Source organism: Anastrepha obliqua, chromosome 5 (assembly GCF_027943255.1).
Source record: "Anastrepha obliqua isolate idAnaObli1 chromosome 5, idAnaObli1_1.0, whole genome shotgun sequence".
Taxonomy (NCBI): domain Eukaryota; kingdom Metazoa; phylum Arthropoda; class Insecta; order Diptera; family Tephritidae; genus Anastrepha; species Anastrepha obliqua.
Window position 1 is genome coordinate 56,905,971 of NC_072896.1, and position 26,076 is coordinate 56,932,046.

The 26,076-nt window shown below is 35.8% G+C and overlaps 1 protein-coding gene across 2 annotated transcripts in view; it reads left to right on the plus strand.

The window, feature by feature from the left end:
* The window catches only part of LOC129248299 (uncharacterized), a 55,696-nt gene that overhangs the window by 16,857 nt on the left and 12,763 nt on the right, over positions 1–26,076 (plus strand). For both annotated transcript variants that reach the window (XM_054887789.1, XM_054887790.1), the window contains 4 exons: positions 4,346–4,491; positions 6,423–6,633; positions 11,426–11,537; positions 19,774–20,123. In XM_054887789.1, the coding sequence (XP_054743764.1) occupies positions 4,346–4,491; positions 6,423–6,633; positions 11,426–11,537; positions 19,774–20,123 (819 nt within the window). The remainder of the gene's footprint in view (positions 1–4,345; positions 4,492–6,422; positions 6,634–11,425; positions 11,538–19,773; positions 20,124–26,076) is intronic.

A 26,076-nucleotide genomic window follows, 5' to 3' on the forward strand; every position in this document is an offset into this window, starting at 1 on the left:
TCTTGCTGTCAACGTCGCCGATTCCCTCAATTTCGTGACAGTGGGTAACAGTGAGTCGCAGACGCCTCGCTTCCGGCAAGGGTGTATGTATTTCGATGTCTCTTCAGTCACTGCTTCTTTATTACCTCGTCATTTGTGTAAGTTGACGGGAATCGTGCTAAGTCTGTAGGATATGCCACAGTTGCTCTTTCTTATTTCCGATCACTAAAATCATTAAATATTTTGATATTTTTATTTTTAATAATAATATTTTGCGTGCCTGACATGTATATAGGACGATATTGAATTTTTTTATTTGTAAAATCTACATTAGGTGATTTTGCTTCGCTAAGTTTCATACGCCATTTTGTAGTTCATTCAGTAATTTTGTTAACATCTTCCTGAAGTTTACGAGTGGGCTGTCTCTCATCGTCCCCGATTGCTAAAATGCATGTATCGTCACCAAAGGTAGCTGTAGTACCAGTTTTAGAGACCGGTAGGACAGATGTGAAAATTACATAAAGTATAGGATCAAGGATACTACCTTGTGAAACCCCGGCTTTAATTGGCTTTAGGCTTGAATAAAAGTTATCGTACTTGACTGAAATATTTGTTATTTAGAAGCAGGATTTTGAGCTTATCTAGCTCATCGCCATTGCAGATCAAATTATAAACCTAAAATCGGGAAAGAAAAATAGTTCAGTTTCCAAGAATGATAATTTTAACGAATGCATCGGTGTTGATCGACACAGGTTGTACCATATTCCTCATGCATAATGATACAACCATAATGTTAAGCCTAGATGTTAAATTAAACAAAGGGCAACGACGATTAGTAGGCATCGATTACAGTAGACAATATTGAGCTAGATTTAACTTTCCATTCGACTGAGGAACGTAATATAAAACACGCGCTTGTAATTGTTAAAAACGTTTTAAGTCAAGTTGATCTAATTGTTAATGAAGATGGTGTTAAGCTCAAGCAGAAGGTTGCACAGGAGAAAGCATAGCAAAGACCAGGTGCAATAATTGATAATCAGTAGAGAGAAGGTCGTGCGTTGAGTTTAAGGCAGTAGTCAGCAGATCGATAAGTAGCAGGAAGATAGGTAATATTGGATATAGGCATAAGTTTCTGTCCTTTCTTAGGCAAAGTTACGAATTATTTAAACAATTAAATAATACATGATATTATGTGAAGTATATGCCATTTGAAGCTACAACTTTACTCCATCTTTTTGCCAGTTCGAGTTCTTTAGGCTTGATTCATTCATTGAGCTAGTTTGCGATGCTCTCGTAAGAAGTGAACCGCTCTCCAATAAGGGCTGAGTGCATTGATCGGAACAGATGGTAATCCGAAGTTGCAATGTCTGGGAAATACGGCGGGTGGGGCAAGATTTCCCAACTGAGTCCCTCTAAATATTTCTGGACCGATTTAGAAACGTCTGGCCTGGCGTTGTCATGCAGAAAAATCAGTTTGTCATGTCTACCGTCCCATTCCGCCCGCTTTTCTTTGAGATCTCGATTCACACGCATTGGCTGCAGTCGGTAACGATCGCCAGTGGTAGTTTCATACGGTTTATAGTGTATATTATGAAGATAACACCCTTCTGATCCCACCAGTTGCACAACATAACCTTTGAAGCATGAATATTTTTTTTTGTTGTCGATAGACCTGGTTCACCTGGCACGCTCCAACATTTTCGACGCTTAGGGTTATCATAATAGATCCATTTTTCATCGCAAGTGACGATGCGATGCAGAAAATCTTTTATTTTCCAGAAGCATTTCACCCGTCACCAAACGTCGATATACCTCTCCTTCAATTGATATGACACCCAGTTACCTGCTTCCTGGACTATTCCCATCGCGTGCAAACGTTTACTGACGGTTGATCTGTCAACATCCAACTCTTTAGACACATAATTAAGGGTTCGTCTTCATCCAATAATTGTAGTAGTTGAGTATCTTCGAATTTTTGATTAAGACCTCAAGGTGTATATACTTTCTAATCACCAGTATACAAAAATAATATCAGCAGCGACACCTCTTTTCCGAGGGCGGAAACTTATTTTTAATAGATTTGAAGAGCTAACTGAAGGATTCTCAAGAATCATCTAGCTCTATCCAACGAAAAATACGGGAGCAGAAGTAGTGGTACATCCTTTGCAGAAGCAAACAGCCTTATTTGGGAACCCTACATGTATCATTGCTGTCTGAATTCACTTCAAACCTCTTCAAGCGAAGAAATTCAGCATTTTTTGATTGCGAGAGGTGTCTCACCAGGTAATGTCCACATTAAAACCATGCTTAAGATCGTTGTCCTATTTACCTATCATTAAAAATAAAATAAATAAATAATTGGAATTTCTGTTAGGTGTTTGGCCGAGCTCCTCCTCCTATTTGTGGTGTGCATCTTGATGTTGTTCCACAAATGGAGGGACCTACAGTTTCAAGCAGACTCCGAACGGCAGATATTTTTATGAGGAGCTATTTCATGGCAGAAATTTTTACCTATCATTAGTTTGTGAGAATCAAGGAAACTGGTACAGGTATAGGAAATTGGTATACCGCGAGATACACCAAACACTCGCCATTCAGGATCATAGAAGAGGTTAGAGATGCGAATTCAATTCACGAAAACTGCTACAAGGTGTGGTTATCGATGAACTCGACGAAGAAAGAGAAGCAGTACGCAAACGAGAAAAAAAATATAGCTGGCCTACAACAAGAGAATCGGAAAGTATTCGATGCACGACGTAAAGCAGAAGCCAACCATGAAATAATTGTTTGCCATCAAGTTAACTAAATGTCGAACCGAGACCGACACTAAAATTTTATGAGCTGCACAAAATTGCTAAGAAGTTGATGTTCCCACTACAGTCGGTTCTATGTTACCGAAACGACGGGGATTTATATCCGGATTCCTCGTACATGCTTGGGGAATATTTATGCTGCATCAACAACAAAAACATTGAAGTTGGAGCATGGTCGATATGAAGTCGTGTATATTGATGATCGTAAAGGGCTCAGACACAGGTTACTGTTCCCAAATTTATGAAGGGAAACCATCACTGGCGTCCGATTGATCACGCAATTTTACGAGCGAACGGAATAAAACGCCATTACAAAGTACAAAAAAGCACCTGAATAAATTTCGGAAAGAACGGAGCCTCGATTTTGCACACATGGCTTGGAGTTCTGTTACAAATAGCGATCCCGGTAAATGGGATGGGTCAGATGGGTACAATTAAAATTTCCATGACTTAGGAAAGGAAGAAGGGTACTTGAGTCAACATCACAGCTGTGTATGTGGTGTTACGTGCAAAATGACAGGAAACAACTATAAAGCTCTGTCGGAATCCTCTCATCCTGAGATTCATGAAACATTTGGATTGATTTGAACATTATTGAAAATATATGGAGATGGTTTGCTGAAGGTTTATGAGAATGGATAACAATTTAAAGACAAAAATGTTTTAATTCGAATCATTAAAACGGCCTGGTCTGAAATTTCATTAGGCTATGTGGAGGGGTTGCCGCCATAGCCGAATGGGTTGGTGCGTGACTAACATTCGGAATTCACAGAGAGAACGTAGGTTCGAATATCGGTGAAACACCAAAATTAAGAAAAACAGTTTTCTAATAGCGGTCACCCCTCAGCAGGCAATGGCAAACCTCCGAGTATATTTCTACCATGAAAAAGCTGCTCATAAAAATATATGCCGTTCGGAGTCGGCTTGAAACTGTAGGTCCCTCCATTTGCGGAACAACATCAAAACGCCCGCCACAAATAGGAGGAGGAGCTCGGCCAAAGACCCAAAAAAGGGTGTACGCGCCAATTATATATATATATATATGTGGAGAATTGGGAAATACCGTTAGACGCCATAATAACCTTTTTTTTACATAAAAATGTTTGCCTCTAATCAAATTTTTTTCTCGAACACTCCAAGGATTGTTGTGTCTGCTGCACTGCCTTGGCTTGTTCGAAAAGACCAGTTGCTTATCACACAAGAGGATTTTCTCCCCTTCATTGCTTGTTTCCGGTTTTTGCTTAAAATTTTGCAGAGCTATGTAATTCATAATTAAATGCAAATAACCTGGTTTCATGGCATTTGCAAGTTATTATGTCAACAATAGCAATATATTTGTCATCATAATTTACAAATACCTGGCCTAGCATCAAAGTCCATTAGCACTTAATTACCCTAATAATTCTAAATATTGTAATTTTCCTCTCGCTTTTTGTCAACTCTGTAAATATACCTTAATTTTAATTTTTCTATTAAAACGTGCATATATAATAAATATTCCTTCTTTCTCTTTTCGACAAATTCCACTGATTCTTAACTTTGTCGTTTTGTAGACGTTAGTAAAATGACGCCCATAAAAAACCATTTTGGGGATTCCGGCCAATCGCATTTTACAACAAAAAATAACACACGTGTTATAGCGCAAAAAGGTGGCTTGGCAGTCCTACCATGTGTCGTCAAATTAAGTTCTCCAGCTACAGTAAGTATTACAAATTAATTATAAGTAAGCTTCTCCTAATTTATTTGTGCAGAAAAATATAGAAAATTTTAATGTAAAGATTAAATTTACTAAAAGACAGAAATTAAATATGAAATGAAATTAATTATCTACTTCAATGCTCATTCGTTATTTAGCAAAGATTTCTACAAGGTAGTTGACCTACCACCGCTAAATAATTATAAAACTTGTAATAATCATTTGTTTTAATTCTTTTGTTTATAGAGTGAATATATTTTATGAAAATTAAGGTATAAAATGTCTTCAGTGGCCGACCCAACTCCTAACTAAGAAGGTTGTGTGAGCTGCTCTTGAAATAAAATATTGGAATTAATATGATAGAAAATTATGGCGGCCGCCGTAGCCGAATGGGTTGGTGCGCAACTACCATTCGGAATTCACAGAGAGAACGTTGGTTCGAATCTCGGTGAAACTCCAAAATTAAGAAAAACATTTTTCTAATAGCGGTCGCCCGTCGGCAGTTCGAGTGTATTTCTGCCATGAAAAAGCTCCTCATAAAAATATCTGCCGTTCGGAGCCGGCTTGAAAATGTAAGTCCCTCCATTTGTGGAATAACATCAAGACACACACCACAAATAGGAGGAGGAGCTCGGCTAAACACCCAAAAAGGGTGTAAGCGCCAATTATATATATGTATACATTTATAAATAAAATAAATTTTAAACATTCAATATAAAATTAAATTAAAATTGCGTTTGTATGTACATTACGCAACACTATGTAATTATTATAGAACCACTCGACGATTTTTAAAGTCGAACCGAGCCGAACATGTTCAGGGGCCTTGGTATTAAACACGCGTGAAGTTTTCGAAAGTCCAGTATTTTTATTAAAAACGCAGCAAGAAAAAAAGTACATAAGTATCGATAATATTAAATTTCAGCTTGTTGAATGAATAGTTGAATAAATTTTTATTGTAATGTAAACGCAATTATAAGCTACTATTATCGACATTGCAAGCTTCGTCGTATATCAGTACCTATAGAAAGCACTGAACAACTGCTCACTGGTTACACTCAATATTCGTTGCCCAATTCGTTGTTGAATGACGAATTATTTCTATAATATAATATTATTGCAAATCATATCGCTATCATGCAAATCCAATTTGAATTTTGACTTTGTTCTGAATAAATAATAATTAAGAAATGTTTGGTTAAAGTTCGGTTTTTTTTTTGGCGAAACCGAACAGAACTTTTGTGGCCGAACATGGCTGATGCCAAAATCCGTTATGATTCAGACGTGTGAGTGCCAATGACGGAAAATGGCAGCTGGCTTAAGTATGTACTTTTAAATAATGCCCGTGCGAAGAAATATGAAAATCGTTTGAAGTGCACTCTAGCCAGTACCCGTCACCGCACCGTAACTATTTTGTCGTTCAAAGGAACAGTAATTTTTCATAAAAATAAAGTAGGATATTGAACGCATATAAAGATTTTTTAGTTTTTTTCTAAGTAGAAGTTGGCAGAAAGTTGGTAAAAAATTTAATTTCTTTTCAAAACTATTTTTTTTCTAAGTTTAATGTTTGTTTTTTAATTTGTAGAAAAATTAAAATTTATGAAAACGCTTTCGTGATAATATTGCAAAATCTGACTAACTTTCCAAATCTGCTAATGACATCCACAAAATCAACTCACTTGGGAAAACTTGACTCAAAACCCAGAAGAAAATACATGTTCCTTGACAGTTCATTTATACATACTTCAGCAATCCAGAGAGAAACTCGAAAATTTTATTTAACTCGGTTGCTACATTGCTTTGTATTTACTCATAGTGGTTATGAGTAAAAACTTCCATTGCTGTTTAGTAATTTTAACTTCTCATTGATTTATTTATTTGTGATAAATTTGGAAGTTTTTAGGGATTTGACCTATTTTTGTTTATATTTCAAGGTTTCGTGGATCCGTCGTAAGGATTTCCAATTATTAACAGTTGGACTATCAACACACAGTAGTGATAAAAGATTTCTCGTCGAGCATGCGCGCCATATGGGACACTGGTCTTTGAGAATTAAATCTGTGCGTGAAAACGATCGCGGGTTGTATGAATGCCAGTTATCCATTTACCCTACGGAATCAATATTTGTCGAACTTAAAGTTGTGGGTAAGTTTTTTAGGAGGCATATTCGTATATATTTTTGCATGCATGTATGTATTCAAGACTATAAAAACAAAAAAACTTTTCATCAAAATGTCGACCATTAAATAACTGATAAATACAATTTTTTTAATGAAAGCAACATTTTACTTAAAGAAAATAAAATTTGCAGGCATTTTACTCACTACCAGAATTTAGTAGTCCATGTAACCCATGACGATCCCTTTGGCACCTTAATCCCATGTCGCGTCCGGCGCGTATTTCTACTACATATATGTATGTCGCCAACAGGAAATTAGAAAAAAATCATAAGGTATCTTCCAAGCTTTAACTAAACATATCCGAAGAGATTTTTTTAATAATTTTTATTTTAATATCTTATCATAAGCAAATGGTATGAAGCATGCACTTGCAGTTTCATAAAAAATTCATGATTTCTCCACGAATTGGCCGGACATGAACGACCCATCGACATGGGATTAGGGTTAAAGGGAAACAGTACTAGACTTGCTACATTTTGCTAAATTATGGCATGCATAATACAACGGAAGATAGAGCGTTTTTATGCATTATACTGAATAACATAATCTTTAGCAGTTTTTTTACCCAATTGAATGAATGCTTTAATGATGTATTCAGTGACTTGATACGAAAATACTATATATCCGTCTTCGGAAAAAAAACAGTTTTTATATATCACGGCTGAAAGGAAACTTACCACACATATACAAACACAAGAAAAGCTTCATTATAATACATTGTGTATAATACTTTTACGATAAAGAAATTCATGGAAATGTTAATTATGAAATAAAAATTTTTCATTATCAATTTTTATAGAACTTTCTTCGTTATCGTTATTTATATTTACATAACTTAAATTAATCAAATCAAATACATTTTATCGTTTATTAGTTTTATTCCAAAAAAATTATATACTTGCAGTGAATGTGTGGAAATTTTACGAAAATGTGAAAAAAATTCATATTATAATATACAATATCACAATTATGTCCTTAAAAATTAGCGATAAATTAGGAAACAAGAAAATCGAATATCCTTTTTAAATTCTTAATCTAACTTCATCTTTTGCCAAATCGAACCACGAAGTAGTATTGAAATAAACGCTTTCACAAATTACGTAGTCAGTAGCCAAACTACAGGTGTAGGCACGGGGAAACAGAACAATAATCATTCAATGAGCATGTGTGGTGGAATCATAACCGTGTCACAAGGCAGCCAAATTGTATTATTTGGGGAATGTGTGGGAATGTGCGTAATAGGTGCTGATCATCTGGAATGCCGTACCGCAAAAAAACAAAAACTGTAGAATAAACACTCTTAATATAAATAACTTCAGCATGAAAATGAATCTTCCACACGAAGTACTTCGACACAAAGTCGCAGTCTGCTGAAGAAATGCTTTTACTAAACTATTATTTCATTAATACTTGCGATTGGATATACAAATGAATTAGTACGCAAAATTGTCCAATGAAACTTTCCAACCGAATGACGAGCAAAACATATTGCGAAATCTGGTTCCGTAATGCCAATTTTGCTTTTCAATGTACATCCATATGTAGGATTTTTAGTACTTTTTTTAATCGTTGTGAAATAGAAAGTAGTTTTTAAAAGAGACAATTTGTCTTTCGGAGGGCGTTCAAAATGGCTGATTTAGAGTAAGAAGGTGGCAGTGCACAACACCTTCAATAATTGCATCGTACTCATATGCCCTGGTATGTAAACTCGAGTCAACTGACATGATGTAAATAAAATCTCAACCGCGCGAAGTTTTTCTTTGTTTATTTAGCCAAATGAGCAAAATGAAGGGCCCAAGTAAGGAAAATCATTTAACTTATATAGGATTCTAGTTAAAGGAGCATATTTGGCATAATTTTACTTTGAAACTCCAATATAAAATATTAAGACCTAACGCAGATTATGTATGGAAATAATGAAAACTAATCTTTCCGAAAGGGTAGGGTAGTCAATTGAATTCTTCAGAAGGCGAACTATAAAACTACAATACTATATAGGCGAAAAAGCCAAATCTATTATGCAGAGGTTTTAAATTTATTAGCTGACAACGCGATTCATAAGAATTCAGCGAATTCTTTAAACTTCGACGAACGGAGCAAAAAAGTAATGATTGTTTTTTGAATTCATTCCGTGCATATGATTAGCATGATACGCTCTCTAACTGAAGGCAGTGACGTGAAATGTAGATCTTATAAGTACAAAAGAGAAACCATGTAACCACATTCAGAAAAAGACGATTCAGAGTACGTCAAATCTGTAGCTTACTAAGCTCAGTTTGAAGAATGATGGAATCATGCAAATCAATAATTGTAGAGTATAGCTTGAGTTCATTTGCATATAGGTAAATAGATACTTAGATGATGAAAAGCTGGAATAAATGTCATTAATGTTGTGGAACAACATCAAGACGCCCACCACAAATAGGAGGAGGAGCTCGGCAAAACACCTAACAGAAGTGTACGCGCCAATTATTTATTTATTTTTAATAAATAAGACAGCGCTGTCAATATGCTTCTTTGAGGAATGCCAATCGTCGCGATAAAAGGCTTAGTGCAGACATTGTTGAAAGCAAACACACAATATTTATCGCTCAGATAAGATTTAATCTACTCAAGTAATTTATCTACTAAAACTCTTCGGGACACTTTGCTTTTCGGGAATGCTTTCAAAAAGGCAGCATAAATTGTATCCACTTGATGACCTTCTTGAAAGGCAGCAAAACAATATTCAGCGAAAATCGCAAGTTTGGACACATCAAGCTACTAAGTGCGAATAACAATTTCTCTTGAATAATTTTGGATACCTTGTGCAATTTCGAAACCGGTTTATAATTCCCAGCGTTGTTCTTATTGTACAATATATAATACAATATACCACCTTCATCAAAAAGTTCCGGAACAACCACTAAGTGGCGCTCTAAGTCAACTGATTTAAGTTCTGGTTTTTTTTGTTAGGTTGCCGTATCTGTGATTAACATTCATACCAAAATTGTACCGCTATTATTTGACATTTGTAAAATTTACGCTAACTTGGGTATAAGGATTAAAAATGGATTTGAATTTGTAACAACGGGTTTGTATTAAATTTTGCGTTAAAAATAGATTCAATGCCGCGAAAACCTTAGAAATGTTTGTAAACTGTTTCGGTAATGATACTCTAAAGAAAACAGTAGGTTACGAGTGGCATGAACGCTACAGAAGAGAACTTGCCTCCATCGAGAATGGCAAACGTAGTGGTATGTCTTCAATATCGAAAACTGATGAAAACATAACTGAAGCGAAAGAAAAGTTTATCAATAACCACAAATTAATTATCAAAGAGCTGGCAGAGTATTTGAGCATTGCTTATGGACCCATTTAGGACACTGTAGTTAATGTTTTGGGTTTACACCGTGTTGCTGCAAAGTTGGTTCCAAAGGATTTAAACTTCATGCAAAAAAGGTACCGCGTCGACATCGTTAAAGATATGATTTGTAAGGCTGAATTCGGCCCAACATTTATAAAACGCATAATTACTGGAGCCGTGACGTGGGTTTATGAGTACGACACGCAATCCAGACCTTAGACAAGTGAGTGGAGAGCTTTGAATGAATGAGGATCAAAAGAACCACGTGTTTTTCAGTCAAGAAATAAAGCGATGCTCACGGTTTTTATACACTACAACGGTATTGTACGCCATGAATTTTCGCAAAAAGGTCAGATAATTAATAATAGTCCTTATTTGGGCGTTATTAGACGATTACGTGAAGCGATTCTCCAAGAAAGAAAGGATTTGAAGGAAAACACCTAGTGGATTTTGCCCCATGATAACTCACCGTGTTCCAGCGTGTGCCATCATTATCCGTAGATATTTGACCAAGAACGAAACAAATACCATCCAACAGCCATCGAATACACCTAAATCAGTTTGAACGAGTCAAAAAACCACTACGGAGAACATGTTTATACAGTTTATGTTTTAAACATGTTTATGTTTTAAACATGTTTACTTAATTAATGTAAGTAATAGAAAATCGAAGACGCTATCAGAGCCTATACCGAAAATAGAGGTTCAGAAATGTTTCGAGAGTAGGATCAAACGCTAACATAGGTGTGTTGCCGTTGATGGGGAGTACTTGCAAGGCAATAATATCACTTGCAGGAATAAACTTGTAGTTTGAATTTTCTGAAATATATTCCGGTATTTTCGATTCTGCGTCTATTTTCTTACTATTGTTGTTTATAAATGATAAGTAGCATTCGAAAATATTTGATTTTTGATTCTTCGTTGCGGCCTCCAGTAATTGAAATTGAAATTCTGCGTGTATAGTAGAGTTTGTGGTGAGCGCGATTGTAAGAGCTGTTTTTTTAATTATGAATATAAGGAAGCAGTGCTTTCAACCTTTTCTTAAGAATCAATAAACTTGCACCAATCACTTGGATTATATACATATATTGTATTATATATCGACATTATTGTAATTTATTAAGGGTGGTTGCCTGTATAGCTTTGACTGACAAATTTGAGTTTAATTGAATTATATATTTTGTGAGAGGAAAAGCTAATGCCTTGTTTGCTTAAGGTATTGAAGGTGAGATTATGATTATTTTGGCCGCTGCAGATTAAAAAACGAAACATAAACAAATAGTTAAAAGGGTAAAAAACACGTTTATAATTAATTTTTAAGCATTTGTTACATAAAGGCCACATCCGTTATCCGTAAATTAATAAGAATTACATGTTCAATGTTGCAAAATTCTATTTTTAAATATTTCAGAAGCCGTTGCGGAAATCGTAGGGGCCCCGGATTTGCACATTAATGAAGGATCATCTTTGCGGTTAGAGTGTAGACTTAAAAAGGCAACCGAAAATCCTGCTTTTGTTTTTTGGTAAGTAGAGTTAAAATAATTTGAACCAATCTGCTTTCCTTGAAAATTTATTTTGAACTAGCAAAAGTTCGTACATTTTGAACATCTTCCCTTCGATTCATCATTAAGAATGGATAAGGTCGGGAATCAAATATTCCACGATAATAGCATTCTGGTACATCAAACCAATGAACGAATTATAAGAGACCCCAACACTTTAGCCACCGGCATTTATAAATACAAAAAATATTTAGCTGACGGATTTGACGAAATTTGAGTAATAAATTTTTGTTTATGTATGTGTTCTGTTGAAGGTTGAGGAAAAATTCTGAAAAATACTCCATCAAGTGCTTTAAATGAATAAAATTAGACATATTATTTCAATGTATGTAATTAACTGTAACTAAACTTAATAAATATGTTTTTCATTTCAATTAAAAATATTTACGAGTAGTTGTTTCGCTTATCCGCGTTGACTGTCATTATTGCTGGAGTGGGTTTTAATAAGCTATCTTCGGTAAGATGATTTACCCAATGAATTCACTCCTCCTCATATTTATCTTACTCCCTGGAGTGAGGAATCTGAGAGTACAGCTTATGGCAGATGTATCCTGCCAGGTTCTCGAAGCAGTACAATTGAGACAATTTCAGCAATTTAGCCGTGTGGAACTACGTGTACATATAAGCGAAATAATTAATTTTAATTGAACTGAAAAATACTGAAATAAATATATATATTTAAGAAGTTTAACTGATTTAAGAGATTTATATGGAATTTGTATGGAATATATATGGCAATTTTCACACAGGCTGTACTCACTTAATTTTTGTCCGGAATCCGTTTTACATTATTTTAATGAATTATAGAACGCTAAATTACATATATTGAACAAGTTTTATTACTTTGAAGCACTTAATTGAGTAAATTTCATAATTTTTCGTCAAACTTCAACAGATCATAAACGTAAGAAAAAATTGGTTGCACAATTTCATTACATCCGTCAGCCGTTCGTTCGTTTCTTTTTTCATTCATTTCGTACGTATCTTGAATTGGTTGGGTTTTCCGCGAGAAATGTTCCTTGTGCTGCTGCAGATGTTACATCTATAAGTCGACTACTCCATCTACCTACAACAAGTAAATTCTGATATTTTAAACTGTTGCCCTAAGGCGATTGGCATATCCACCCACCTTGCACTGTTGAATGCACAGTTTTAAATGCATTACGCATCACACGCATGGCGTACAATCGGTAGGTGGATGGAAAACTTCATGTTTCGTTTTATTCCTCCAAATAGCTGTTTTTTTTGTTTCGTTCATCATGTAGACATTTTTGCATGAATTAGCCACCGCCATATCCTTTGTGCAATTTGTGCAGGGGGATTTGCGGAAATCAAACGATTACCCCATAATCATACGGATCCATGCCTAAACATGAGAATTGGGTAAAAAGTCAATGTTTGATGAGTTCAAGGACGGTTGAGTATATTCATAAAGCGAGTCGGGGATGAATCTGGGGATGAGGCGGTGGGCCCACTTGCCTTTTATAGTCACATTGTGCCTGCCACGGTCTACGCTCCGCTGTTATGCACGCTGATTGGTTTGGTTTTGGTTGCGATTCGAAGCGTAAGTCAGCCATGGAGAGCGCCCCATCTTCTGAGGCTGAAGGCAGAGCAAACTCTACGAGGATCAAAACCAAACTATTGTACCATTCCAGCGAAAACTTGCTTTACCTTCTACCTTGGTGCTCCGATATTCACCTCTGATAGGTATAGCACACAAAATTTTACTTTTCACGACATTAGAAAAAAGCTAAAAGCGATTTTGTTTTTGTTCTCGTACATTCATCAGGAGTGTCAACAGCAGTGGTACTCGAGAGATACTTTGAATGTCAACCTACTATCTGCTATACCATTATTGCTAGGTATTTGATTGGGAAATGGCTGAGAAATTAAAATCTCCAGTCCCAAAAGCGACCTTGTCTGGCTTTTTTTAATAGATATAAGAACGTCTCCAGTTTTTTGTTGTGCTAACTCTAAGTTCCTTTGTGCTAACCAAGATTTCACGCTCAGTTCGTGGATTGTGTTATTGTGTATATGATATCGCCTAAATTTTTAGGTGCCGCCATAATTGCGATGCCCTCGACAAAATCAATTATTCTCTTTCCATCTGGAATCTTGACACGGAGAATATCATCTTACCATATATATTCCACAATAATGGCCCGAGTACCCAGCCCTTTGGAACGCCGCCCGTCATTTCGACATTTTTACGACCCTTTGCCTTGCAACAACCTTTGCCTTCTTTGGGGAAAAATTATCTTTTGTTGTTTGCTGGTAATTTTCTTTGGCTTTACTGTTTCAGAATTTTTGTCTGACGTTGAATATGCAGAGGTTGATGATCAGTAAAGATATTTAACCTTCTACACCCATAGACATAGTTTCTTAAATTTGCTCACCTATGGACAATAATTCTTTTTCGCTGAGTGTGTAATTGGCTTCTGTTTTGAACATAAGTAAAACGTATATTAATAAATATAGGGTGGGTCATGTAAAATTCGCTTTTTGAATCGGGTATAAAAAAAAACTAATCAATATTTTTTCAAACTGTTTTTTTTATTTTGAAGATTGAACATTGTCATTTATGAATGAAAAATAATATCGTTCAAATGACTGCCACGACTGGCTTTACAGTAGGCCATTCGATCAACCCAATTTTTAAGCACATTTTCGATTGTTTGGGCTCCAACTTCATGAATGGCAACTTCGATTTCGTGTTTTAAAGCATCAATCGTCTCTGGATGGTTCGCATAGCATTTGCCCTTAACGGCTCCCCACAAAAAATAGTCCAACGGGCTTAAATCATAGCTTCGAGGCGGCCAATTGATATCGAAATTCAAAAACGGTAGCCAAAAGTTCGAGTGTAACTTTGGCAGTGTGACAAGTTGTATCGTCCTGTTGAAACCAAATGTCGTCCATGTCATCCTCTTCAATTTTTGGAAACAAAAACTCGTTGAGCATGTCACGGTAACGCTCGCCATTTACTGTGACCGCGGAAGAAGAAGAAGAGTGGTGAGTCTGGTGGGAAAAAGGTTTTCAATACAGGGTGACTGATGAATTTTGCTACATTAAGAAACTCAAATAACTTTTTTTTTAGTGTATGGAATTCATTTATTTTTTTTTTCAAGTTGAAGGTCATTAAATTTTATTAAATGTAGCTTAACTAGTTTTAAAAATAATTGAATTTAAATGCCCCCCATGCTCGTTGACACAAGTGCGGCATCTTAGTAAAAAGTTGTTCATTGCTGCTTTGAGAGTTGCGACAGGAATAGTGGCAATTGTTGCCCGAATGGATTGTTTTAGTTCATCCAAATTTGTTGGCTTTGTTTTATAAACTTCTTGTTTACATAAACCCCACAAGAAAAAGTCAGGTGCAGTAAGGTCAGGCGACCTGGGGGTCCAACGAAATTCGGAGTTTCTTGAAATCAGTTTATTGGGAAATTTTCGTCGCAACTCTGTCATAACAGTCTGGGCTATGTGAGACGTTGCCCCATCTTGTTGAAACCACACATAGTTGAAAGGAATTCTCTTTCGGCGTAGTTCTGGATAGAAAAATTCTTTCAGCATTTTCAAATAACGGTCTCCAGTAACCGTAACGGTGTGACCATTTTCTTCAAAAAAATAAGGCCCGACAATACAGCGTGAAGAAACCGCACACAACACTGTCACGCGAAGAGGATGCAATTCCGTCTCGTGGAGTATCTGTGGGTTAGAAGTACTCCATATTCGACAATTTTGTTTGTTCACATTGCCGTTTAAATCGAAATGGGCCTCATCAGACATGAAAAGGCAGTTTAACATGTTTTGGTCTTCTTCCACCATTTGCAGGATCTTCTGGCAAAATTCCAAGCGAATCGGCAAGTCTGCTGCATTCAGTTTGTTAACCATTTGAATTTTGTAGGGAAATAAGTCTAAATCTTTGTGCATTATTGTTTGCAAAGACTGTCGGCTGGCACCAAGTTGAGCAGATAAGCTTCTTGTTGAAACCCTTGGATTGCTTTGTATAGCTGCAGCTACAGCAGCGATCGTTTCCTCCGTCCGAACTGGTGGGTTTCGATGATAAGGCCTTCTTGCGACTGTTCCTTGCTCAGCAAAATTATTCACCAGTCTCATTATGGTCCATCTGCTCGGGGGATCGCCGCTAAACATCCGCCTGTACTCTCTCTGTACCAAAACTACGGACTCCAGTGCGTGATAGCGGCGGACTATCCAAATTCTTGTTTGCGTGCCCCAGTTATCCATTTTAATAAATTTTAAAGATCAATCTGCAAATTAAAACAAAAATGGAACAGATAACTTAAAAAGAAAAAAAGTTATTCAATTTTTTTTTGGTAGCGGCTTTCATCAGCCACCCTGTATTTCCCAATTTCGTTCAAGCGTATAGCGTCCCATTTCGTAAATGTCAAACCTTTAAGTAAATTATAAACACATTTGACATGTCATTTGTGTTACCATTTTCAAGAAAATAGGTGGTTCAAAAAGCAAACGCTATATGGCCCACCCTGTATATCAATAGAAAAACAATTCTTAACGCCAGACAGAGGAGTTTTCGATAAGCTACTTTCGCTCAGCAGAGTAGACTTAAGACTTTTAACTGATTCTTTACAGACTACTGTAGCCTGAGATATCACTTAAAAAAAATGGTCTCTATGAGACCATAATCTGGCGGTTCTGTGAAATGGACACTGAAAATTCAGCACATATTCTTTGTGAATGTCCTGCACTAGGCAGAGACAGGTTAAAACACCAAGGTATTGCGTGCATTTAACGATTGCAGTAAAAAAAAATCGATTTTTTTAAGCCGACTGATAAGAGGCCTCCCTTAATATTCAAGAAATCACTAAAGCTTCTTTGAGCTGTGTTCACCTACAGTATTGATCATAACAACAGAGACCAAAGCCGCAAATTGTTAAACTAAAAATTGTTAGTCATTGTGCACTTTTATTTGTAAAATTTAATGCATACATACTTTTCCTTTTAAATATTAAAATTTATATATCAAATAATTATGAACTACTCTATGTAAGGTCCTAAAAAGTTGTATGAGTAAATTGGGAAACAAACTTGTTGATGCTTCATAATTCATAATTTGTAGCACAATTCTGTGCCTATGAATGTGCGTTGGATTCCTTGAAAATGTTTCGCGAGTCGTAATATTTTTGCTGTGCCAAGTGCGCGCAGCCGCATATGTATTAGTATATGAATTCACATATTTGTATGTGCATATGCCATCTTCCTGAGCGCTTGGCAATGAATCATTTCTCTATGAAGGAATTCATTTGATTTTCTTGAAGTGTCTATACTTATATGCATATAAACATACATACATACAATCAAAAAATCTTCTAATATATGGTGTAATTTTCATAAAAAACCAAAATAAACAAATCTATTATGTAAGCAAGCCAATGCAAAAAACAAGTGATAATGTAAACTACATTTTTTCATACCTGTACATATCCCTAAATGAGGAACGGACCAGAACTGAACCTTGTCTATAAATATACGTTCTCTCGTATTACTGTTCAAATGAATATTACGGAATCTGACAATTTAATAATCACTCTATACTCGTACGTATTATCAAAATATCTTTTTTTGTACAAAGTGCGTGAAAAACATTGAGTAATTTTGGGAACCTCCGATTAGTATTCATTATCATATTCTATTACCTAATAAAGTCTTTTTTAGGTCGCAGCCACATTCAAAAATATAGCCGAAGTGAAGATTTTACATACCCATTCCGATAGACACCCATACTGAATTATTTTAGTAATTATTATATATATTTTATTCACTGAAATGTATTTTTAAAAAAGGCGACAACCATACTCAAAACTATATTCGAAATTAAGGTTTTTCAAACCTCTTTCCTTTGATATCCATATTGTTATATATCATTTATTATATTATTTTTACTTCAACTTGATTTTTCAAACATTTGGCTATTCTCTTCAAAAATATTTCCAAAATTAAGCTCCCTTAAACCTTTCTTCAGCTCACACATCGCATACCCTCTTCAAAAAAGGAATACTCAGATTTCGCGATTTTTAGTTATACAGCTAGACCCCTTTTGTTCTTACGAAAGAAACTGGACTGAAATTGGCAAACATTTCATATTTTTAGTTGCGTTGTGATACTCGAAGTGGGTTGATCGCAATCATTAATTGAAAACAAACCTTTTTCGAGTTGCGACAAATTTAGTCCAGTCAAAAGAAGATTTAACTTAGTAATTTTAGGAGTATGCGAGTTTATTGTTTTATTATGTAAAGCTCATCACTGTGAACTTAAATTTGAGTTTTCGGGGTCGGGGGTTGTGTCCCGCGGCCGCCATCTTGGAAATAAGGGTGCAACTGGTTTATCTTGTGAATTCAGAAAGTTACGAACATTTTGTAAAATACTTTTTTATAGATAATAATATTATCTACAACTTTCATTCAAAACTTGGCTTATGCCGATGATATTGACATCATCTGCCTTAATAAGCGCGCTGTTAGTTCTGCCTTCTCCAAACTGGATAAAGAGGAAAAGCGAATGGGTCTGGTGGTGAACGAAGACAAAACGAAGTACCTCCTATCATCAAACAAACAGTCGGCGCACTCGCGTATCGGCACCCACGTCACTGTTGACAGTTATGATTTCGATGTTGTAAAAGACTTCGTTTATTTAGGAACCAGCATTAACACCGATAACAATGTCAGCCTTGAAATCCAACGTAGACTCTCTTTTGCCAACAAGTGCTACTTTGGACTAAGTAGGCAATCGAGTAGTAAAGTCCTCTCTCGACGAACAAAACTAACACACAAGGCTCTCATCATGCCCGTCATGGCGCAGAAGTGTGGAAGATGATAACATCCCATGAAGCGACACTTGGAGTGTTTGAAAGAAAGATTTTGCGGAAGATTTTTGGACCTTTACACGTTGGCGACGGCGAATGTTGCAGGCGATGGAACGATGAGCTGTATGAGCTTTACGGCGACATAGACATATCGCAGCGAATAAAGATCCAGCGGTACGTTGGCTGGGTCATGTCGCCCGAATGGATACGAATGCTCCGGCTCTGAAAGTATTCGATGCGGTACCACCTGGTGGTAGCAGAGGAAGAGGAAGGCCTCCTTTGCGTTGGAAAGATCAGGTGGAGAAGGACTTGACTTCACTTGGTATGCCCAACTGGCGTCGGTTAGCACGAGAAAGAAACGACTGGCGCACTTGGTTTAACTCGGTCAAAATCGCGTAAGGGGTTATCGTGTCAATTAAGAAGAAGAAGAAGAGGAAAGTAGAGCGAACTTATTTTCCCATAGATTATAAGCCCCAATGGACATTGTGAATAGTCCGTGGCATAATACATATTTTTTAATAATATATGATTTTCATTTATATATTAAATTGGCTCGTACCCCCTTTGCTCGGAATGGGAGATACTTTTTAAGAGGAAATTTTTTATAGTAAAACCCTCTTTGACTTTTGCCACTGTCTGCCGAGCTACTGGGGTGAATATGCCCTACGAATAGCAGTCAGCACGAACGAACTCTTCTATGGCTACTAAGTGGCTAGTTGAAATAACCGTGGTAGTCATTAAGTGACGATTCGAAATATGTGTTAAATATATTGCAAAATCATGGACATTATTCGGAAACTGTTAATTAAAAACAATATTTGAGCTTAGTAATCTCCAGCTGACTGAAATGATGTTTCCATATGCGAAATTATCTACTCAGATCACGTTAATTAATCTATTCATTTATATAGTCAGACTTAACACTAGTTAAGTTTTGTTGTTTTTGTACGTTTTGTTGTATTTTCTTATAGAGTTTGGAGAAATAATATTAATAAAATGGAAGAAGTAAAGAAATGCAGCAATTTATTTATTGAAAGCTTTTAGTTGCTAGTTTAACTGTTAAAATGAGTATAACCCTAAAAAATTTACTTGGTTTAGTTTTAAAGCTTTCCTAAAAATCAAAGATTATCGAGGAGGGAATTTTGTTTGGCTACTGCCCTTTTTTAATTACGAATTATGGAATCAATCACGAAAAGAGGAGAAGACCTGCGCGTGTGAATATACTATTACAATTTAAATGTGAATGATTTTTGTATGAACATAATTTAATTTTAGTTAGTTTCAATTCGGCTGAAAAACATCTGAACCACCAATCTGATATACAAGTTTTTAATTTCTATTAATATATATCTTGTAACCCAGGTATCATAACAGTAAAATGGTTAACTATGACGCACAAGAAGGATTTTCTGTTACATCTGCTACAATGGGTGATACTACTTTGGAAGATGAACCCAAAATTATCTCAGAAAAATCATTGACTATTATGGGAAAGAAGCTTAACAGTGATACTCGAATGGAAAATAAAGATAACATGCATAATACTGAAAAGTCGTTGCTGTCCGCATTCAAACCACAGCTATCTCCATATTTATTATCGCCTACATCTAGTATTTTGACATTAGACGTGGTGCACTTTCACCATGCTGGCAATTACACTTGCGCTCCTTCTAATGCGAGATCAGTCAGTATTACGGTACACGTTTTGCGAGGTAAGTAAACTTTTATGCGTATGAAATATTTTCTCATAAAACCCAAATGTATAAATTGGACTATACAAACAATAATTGTACCTGGACAAAATATTTATACACGTATATAATCAGGGCATCAGCCTTTTGTCTTATAGTATTTCTTATAAATTATCGTTAACAATCAATGAGAAAATTTAACTTGAAAATGTTTATTTTTGCCATAAGTTTAAAAAAATGCCCCTTTTCGCACGCCGTAACGGGACAATATTCACTTATAAACAGTCTTTATTTATTGAACAGTTGGCTTAATACTTAAAGCTATACCTCTAAAATTTCAGAAAATTAAAAGAGAAAAGAAAAAGGGAATTTATATGACTGTGCAGCATTTAAGCAAAGTTAATTATCGCAGGCTCATTGCGAACTCGCAGACAAGTCAGTATTTATTTTATAACGCAAGTCCTCAAGAAGACCAACACGGTTAGGCATATACAATTGAATGTTAACCATTGACATTAACATACTGACGCACAAAAAATACAACATTACAAAGGACTAAACAAAAGGGTACTAAACATGGAACCTAACGGCGCAAGGTTCAATTTCTTCTCTTGTGACTTTTCTAGGTTGAACAGCATTTTACTTGACATCAACTGGAAATATTTGATTTTTAGTTTAGGTATGGGTGCTATTCTTCCTTTAAAGCACAGTTGCTCGAAATCTTTATGAAAAATGTACCACAAATTAAAAAAAACAACCTGTTAAGCTTCCATGGTAAAAAACTGAAAAACAGGCGGAATAAACTTCATAAACAATTTTTAAAACCTAAGCATCAAACTATCTTTATATTATTACTAGCAAACCCGGCCCCCTTCGCTGGGCACACTAAAATAGAATAGATATGGTTTAGAACAGAAAATATATGAATTTCATATTATTTATTTCTTTATTCTTTATTCAAGTGCTTTGGCATAAACAATATTTTTTGTTTTTCTATTTGTTTTTGAGTAAATATAAAATATAAATTGAAAATCAGGAAAAAAGAAGATTGTTTTTAAATTTCAAATCAACGCATATGAATAAACAATCGTCTTTTTTCCTGATCATCCATGAATTTTTCGTTTCAATTTATATGTTTTATTAAGCATTGGAGCTTTTTTAACCATTATCCATTTATATTTATCAAAAAAAAAAAAACGAAAAAAAATTTTTTTTCCACGAACACATAATTTCATTCGGATTTCACATTAAATTCTCAAATTTCGTAAGAAATTATTCACTGTTCCAAAATCCACTCCAAAAAAATTCACAAACAATTTTTACATGTTGCACTTACGTGTTTTCCTTATGGCATCCAAATCAGAAAGAAATATTGACACATTGTAACTCACACTGTCAATTTGACAGTTCAGTTCCACCCCAAACGTTAAAAAAGTAAGCGAAATTATGGCTGGTTCAAAAGAACGCTGCACCCGTTGCCAGTGCTCCGAATTACAACCAAACTTTACGAAACCCATTTTCAATACTTACTTAACAATGTGCGTAAGTTTGGTTTAATTCGGTGCAAAGACACGGCGGGTCCACGTTTTGGCATATATTTCGAGACCCTAGTCATCAATAGGTATGAAAATTACCCCGTATTAAAGCACTTATCAATAGCTTTCATTTGATACCCATATGGTACATACACAACCAAAGGTTACCCGGGTCCAAGTTTTGACCTATATCTCGAGACCCCAGTCACGAAGCGGCATGAAAAATACTCTGTAGTAAAGCATTCACCAACAGCTTCCATTTGATACCCATATTGTACATACACATCCGAAGGTTACCCGGGTCCACGTTTTGACCTATATCTCGAGCCCTATTTCCAAAATAAAATATAATCCATGTTACTCGTGGATGATGTAGCTTTCGAATGGTGAAAGAATTTTTAAAATCGGTCCAGTAGTTTTTGAGCCTATTCATTACAACCAAACAAACAAAGTTTTCCTCTTTATAATATTAGTATGATTATTATTTATACAATATAACCCTTACTTAATTAGCACACTGGCTACTAGTGCCTTCAGTGCTAAATTCTTCTTCTTCTTCTTCTTCTTCTTAAGTCAAATCCTAAGGCCTTTTGGCGATTTGTTAAATTTAAAAATGCGTTGGAGTCCCTTCGTTGCGGTTCGTTTTAATGACAAATCTGCTTCTACACCTGCGAATGTAGTCAACTTGCCGATTTTTTCAAACCTAATTTCACTTTCATCTTTGAATTTTAGCTATTTAAACCTTGCTTCTCTGGACATTGAGAATAGAATCTTGGGCTTAAAAATTTCTACGTAGATGGATAAGAATGGGCTTTCCGTAATTTGTCTCAAAAACTGTCCGGCTTTTGCTATTCCTCTTAAATCAATTTTTAATAAATCTTTATTGCTATACTTTTTATAAACGGATGGAAAATTACTAGTATTACCCCAAAGCGGCAAAAAAAAAATTGATGTGTTCAATTATCATACAAGCTGATCTCGAAGCTTTCTACTTTGTGGTTAAGAGCTTAATTTTGCCCAATCAGTCTGGATTTGTCACGGGTAGGTCAACAGTTTCCAAGCTTGCTGCTTTTTGTGAATATTGTTTTTCAACTTTTGCTGCAGTTTTTAAGTCGACAGTGTTCACACAATTCTATTAAATAAATTAGCCTCGATTGTTTTCATTCCGTTTTCTTTCAGTGGTTGAACTTTTATTTATCCGATAGACGATGTGTGATAAAGACTGAGGTTAGTTTTAAATTTAAATTTTCTTCTATATGCTGATGATTTAAAAATATTTTCTGCGAAAACTGAGGATGTTCCTATGTTGAAATCGGAAAATAATTCGCTGGTGCAGTAACTTTGACACCTCGCTAAATATCAAGAAATGTTTTCACATTACATTTGCCGCAACGCAAAATGTTTTTATCCACTTATATTTACTATTGCTAACACTTTACTTCAATCTGTCCATGAATTCAAAGATCTAAGTGGGGTCTTTGACTCCCATTTTTCATTCAATAGTGACATTAACTGCTCACAACGGACCCATTTCGTGGTCTAAGTCGCATCGCTGTTCCTAAGTGCGATGCGGCTGCCAAAACCTTAACTTTGTTGTATCCACTTCTTTATATATTATTTATTATATGGCGTAATAGGTCGAAGCTCTCGGGCCCTTACACTCCTAAATTACTTTTTACTCCTTTTAGAGAATTAAGTCACTATTGACAAACTGTATTCTTAATTTTTTTCAATAGTAATTTATATTTAGAGCAGTCATATGTTAGGTCTATATTGACTGCGCAGCCAGCAAAAGCTGACAAAATGGTTAACGATCAATTTGTAAGCTAATAAGGTTCGATGGAGATATTCTTTTTTACCACAGCCTTTTTCCAATCCGTTAGAAAACACGAAGTTATGAAGCAGTGGTTTATTGTATTTGCGAGTGTGCTAAGATAAGTATCATAGCAGCGGACAACTAGGCGTGACGCTATGAAGGGTTTACAAACTTCTGCTTCCGTTACCCCATTAATTTTAAACTAAAATAGTCCTTTGTAATGTATTTACAACATCATCCATTGGTGCAATATTCTTATTGTTATGTTTATTTAAGGTATGGTTGAAGTTTTGCAACAATGTGCAAACGCTTAAATCACTTCTTACTAAATCATAGCTAGTAATTTATTAAAACTTTATTCTAAATATTTCTCCAAACGACAAAATGATGTTTACTGTTTATAATGCTGTGCAAAATAAATGATTGGGACGAATTGTCCAACGAAAGATATTTATATACAATACATATGTATTAATTTATATTTTCCCGTCGTTTCTAGGTGGAACACAGGGCCGCAATAAACAGTTTAAAACTAGGTTTATTTAGAGCGGCCTGCCTGTCCCCCTTCTGCTTCTACATACTAGTCGCCTCCATGTGTTCGATGGTCTGCCACATCTGCGACTTCCTTGCGGGCTCCAGTCTAAAGCTGCTTTGGTAATGTCTCCATTGGTTTTCTGTAGAGTGTGACCAATTATTATAATTTCCACTTCCGACGTTGAATTTCAAGGTAAACAGACGTTTGTTTTGCCATAGCCCAGAGATTTTTGTTGGAGATAGTGTTAGACGCTCGCCGTAGCCGAATGGGTTGGTGCGTGACTATCATTCGGGATTCATAGAGAACGTAGGTTCGAACACCAAAATAAGGAAAACGTTTTTTCTAACTGCGGTCGGCCTCGGCAGGCAATGGCAGTGTATTCCGAGTGTACTTCTGCCATGAAAAAGCTTCTCATAAAAGTATCTGCCGTTCGGAGTCGGCTTAAAACTGTAGGTCCTCCATGCGTGGAACAACATCAAGACACACACCACGAATAGGAGGAGGAGCTCGGCCAAACACCCAAAAAGGGTGTAAGTGCCAATTATATATATATATATTGTATATTATATATAGTGTTGGGCCAAAAAATGCGCATGATCCTGCGAAGGCTACGGTTGACAAAAACTTGTAGGTCATTTATGGATTTCTCTCACCGACGTGTTCCAAGTCTCCCATTCGTATAAGACATTGGACTCGAATATTCTGAGTTTTCTGTGCCTAGATATATAAGATGTGGAGGTCATCTGTCACTCTGTCCAACAAACCGAACACTGCACGAACTTTTGATATCCGCCTGCGTATATCGAGCCGTCGTCTTTATTGATGAAACTCCCAAGGTAAAATCATCTTCATTTTAGCGATGTTAATATTTAAAGCTGCCTGAGCTGCAAATTCGGGTACCGACTCCAACTTCTAGATAGATTCGCTTTTTCGAAGCCGAGGTAAAGCGGCGTACGCCATTTGACTAACTGTTCCACGATCTTTCTAAGTGAGTTATATGATCAACACATGAGTATCGTGGTCGAAAGTCAGCTTGTTCGCTCCTCAGACCACCCATTAGTGCATTAGATAATCTTTTATTGATTATGTGGGCTATGATCTTGTTCACCATGCTGAGCAGCGTGGTGCCTCTCCAGTTTTTGCGTTCTGCTAGCTTCCTCTTTTTCGGCAAAAGTGTGATGACGCCCTCCTGTAGCCCAGTGGAGATCTTTTCGGAATCCAGGGACCTTGAAGCAAAGGAAACAAACATCGTGCGCTTTGTTGGCTGCAAGCGCTCCTCTAGTGCTTATTATTTCACTTTCGTGTCGGCTGGTAATACTTGGTAATGTCGCGTCTTACAAAATGCCGAGGACATTTTGTGAATTTGGTATCCGTGGATGCCGTAATCTCATCATTCTCGTCTTTAAGGCGTCTGGCCACCCTGGCGGACCAAAAAATGCACTTTTTTTTTTTTAATTAATAATTTCGAAGCTATGGGCCGGAATATTTTTATTTTTTAACTCAATATCATACAGGGTTTCAAGAATAACATTGTGAACTTTTATTTGAAAATATTAAAAAATGGCGCCGTAGTGGTTGCCGCGGAGGTCCTCCACACGATACGCGCGGTCCTTGTCCCACCTGGTCCTCGGTTATGGTACATCTGAAAAAAAAAAAAAAAATTCCGGTTATTCTGAAGTAGTGTGACTACAATGTAGCGTAGCCTTTTTTTTTTTCGACGATTAGAAAAATGATGGTGAGCCGAAAAAAAAAATTTTAATTTTTTACCGACATTTTTCAAACAAAAACATTAATAAAAAAAAAACTAATCAAGTTATCAAAAAACTTCTACGTAACATTGTAGATAATGTATCTAAGAATATTCAGTAAAAATTTGAAAGCAATCAGAAGGATAGTTTCCGAGATCTCGAAGGTACCAGGTCAAAAAATGTAGTTTCGAGATAATCGCAAAAGAAAGTAACCATTTTTTAATATTTTCAAATAAAAGTTCACAATGTTATTCTTGAAACTCTGTATGATATTGAGTTAAAAAATAAAAATATTCCGGCCCATAGCTTCGAATTTATTAATTAAAAAAAAAAAAAGTGC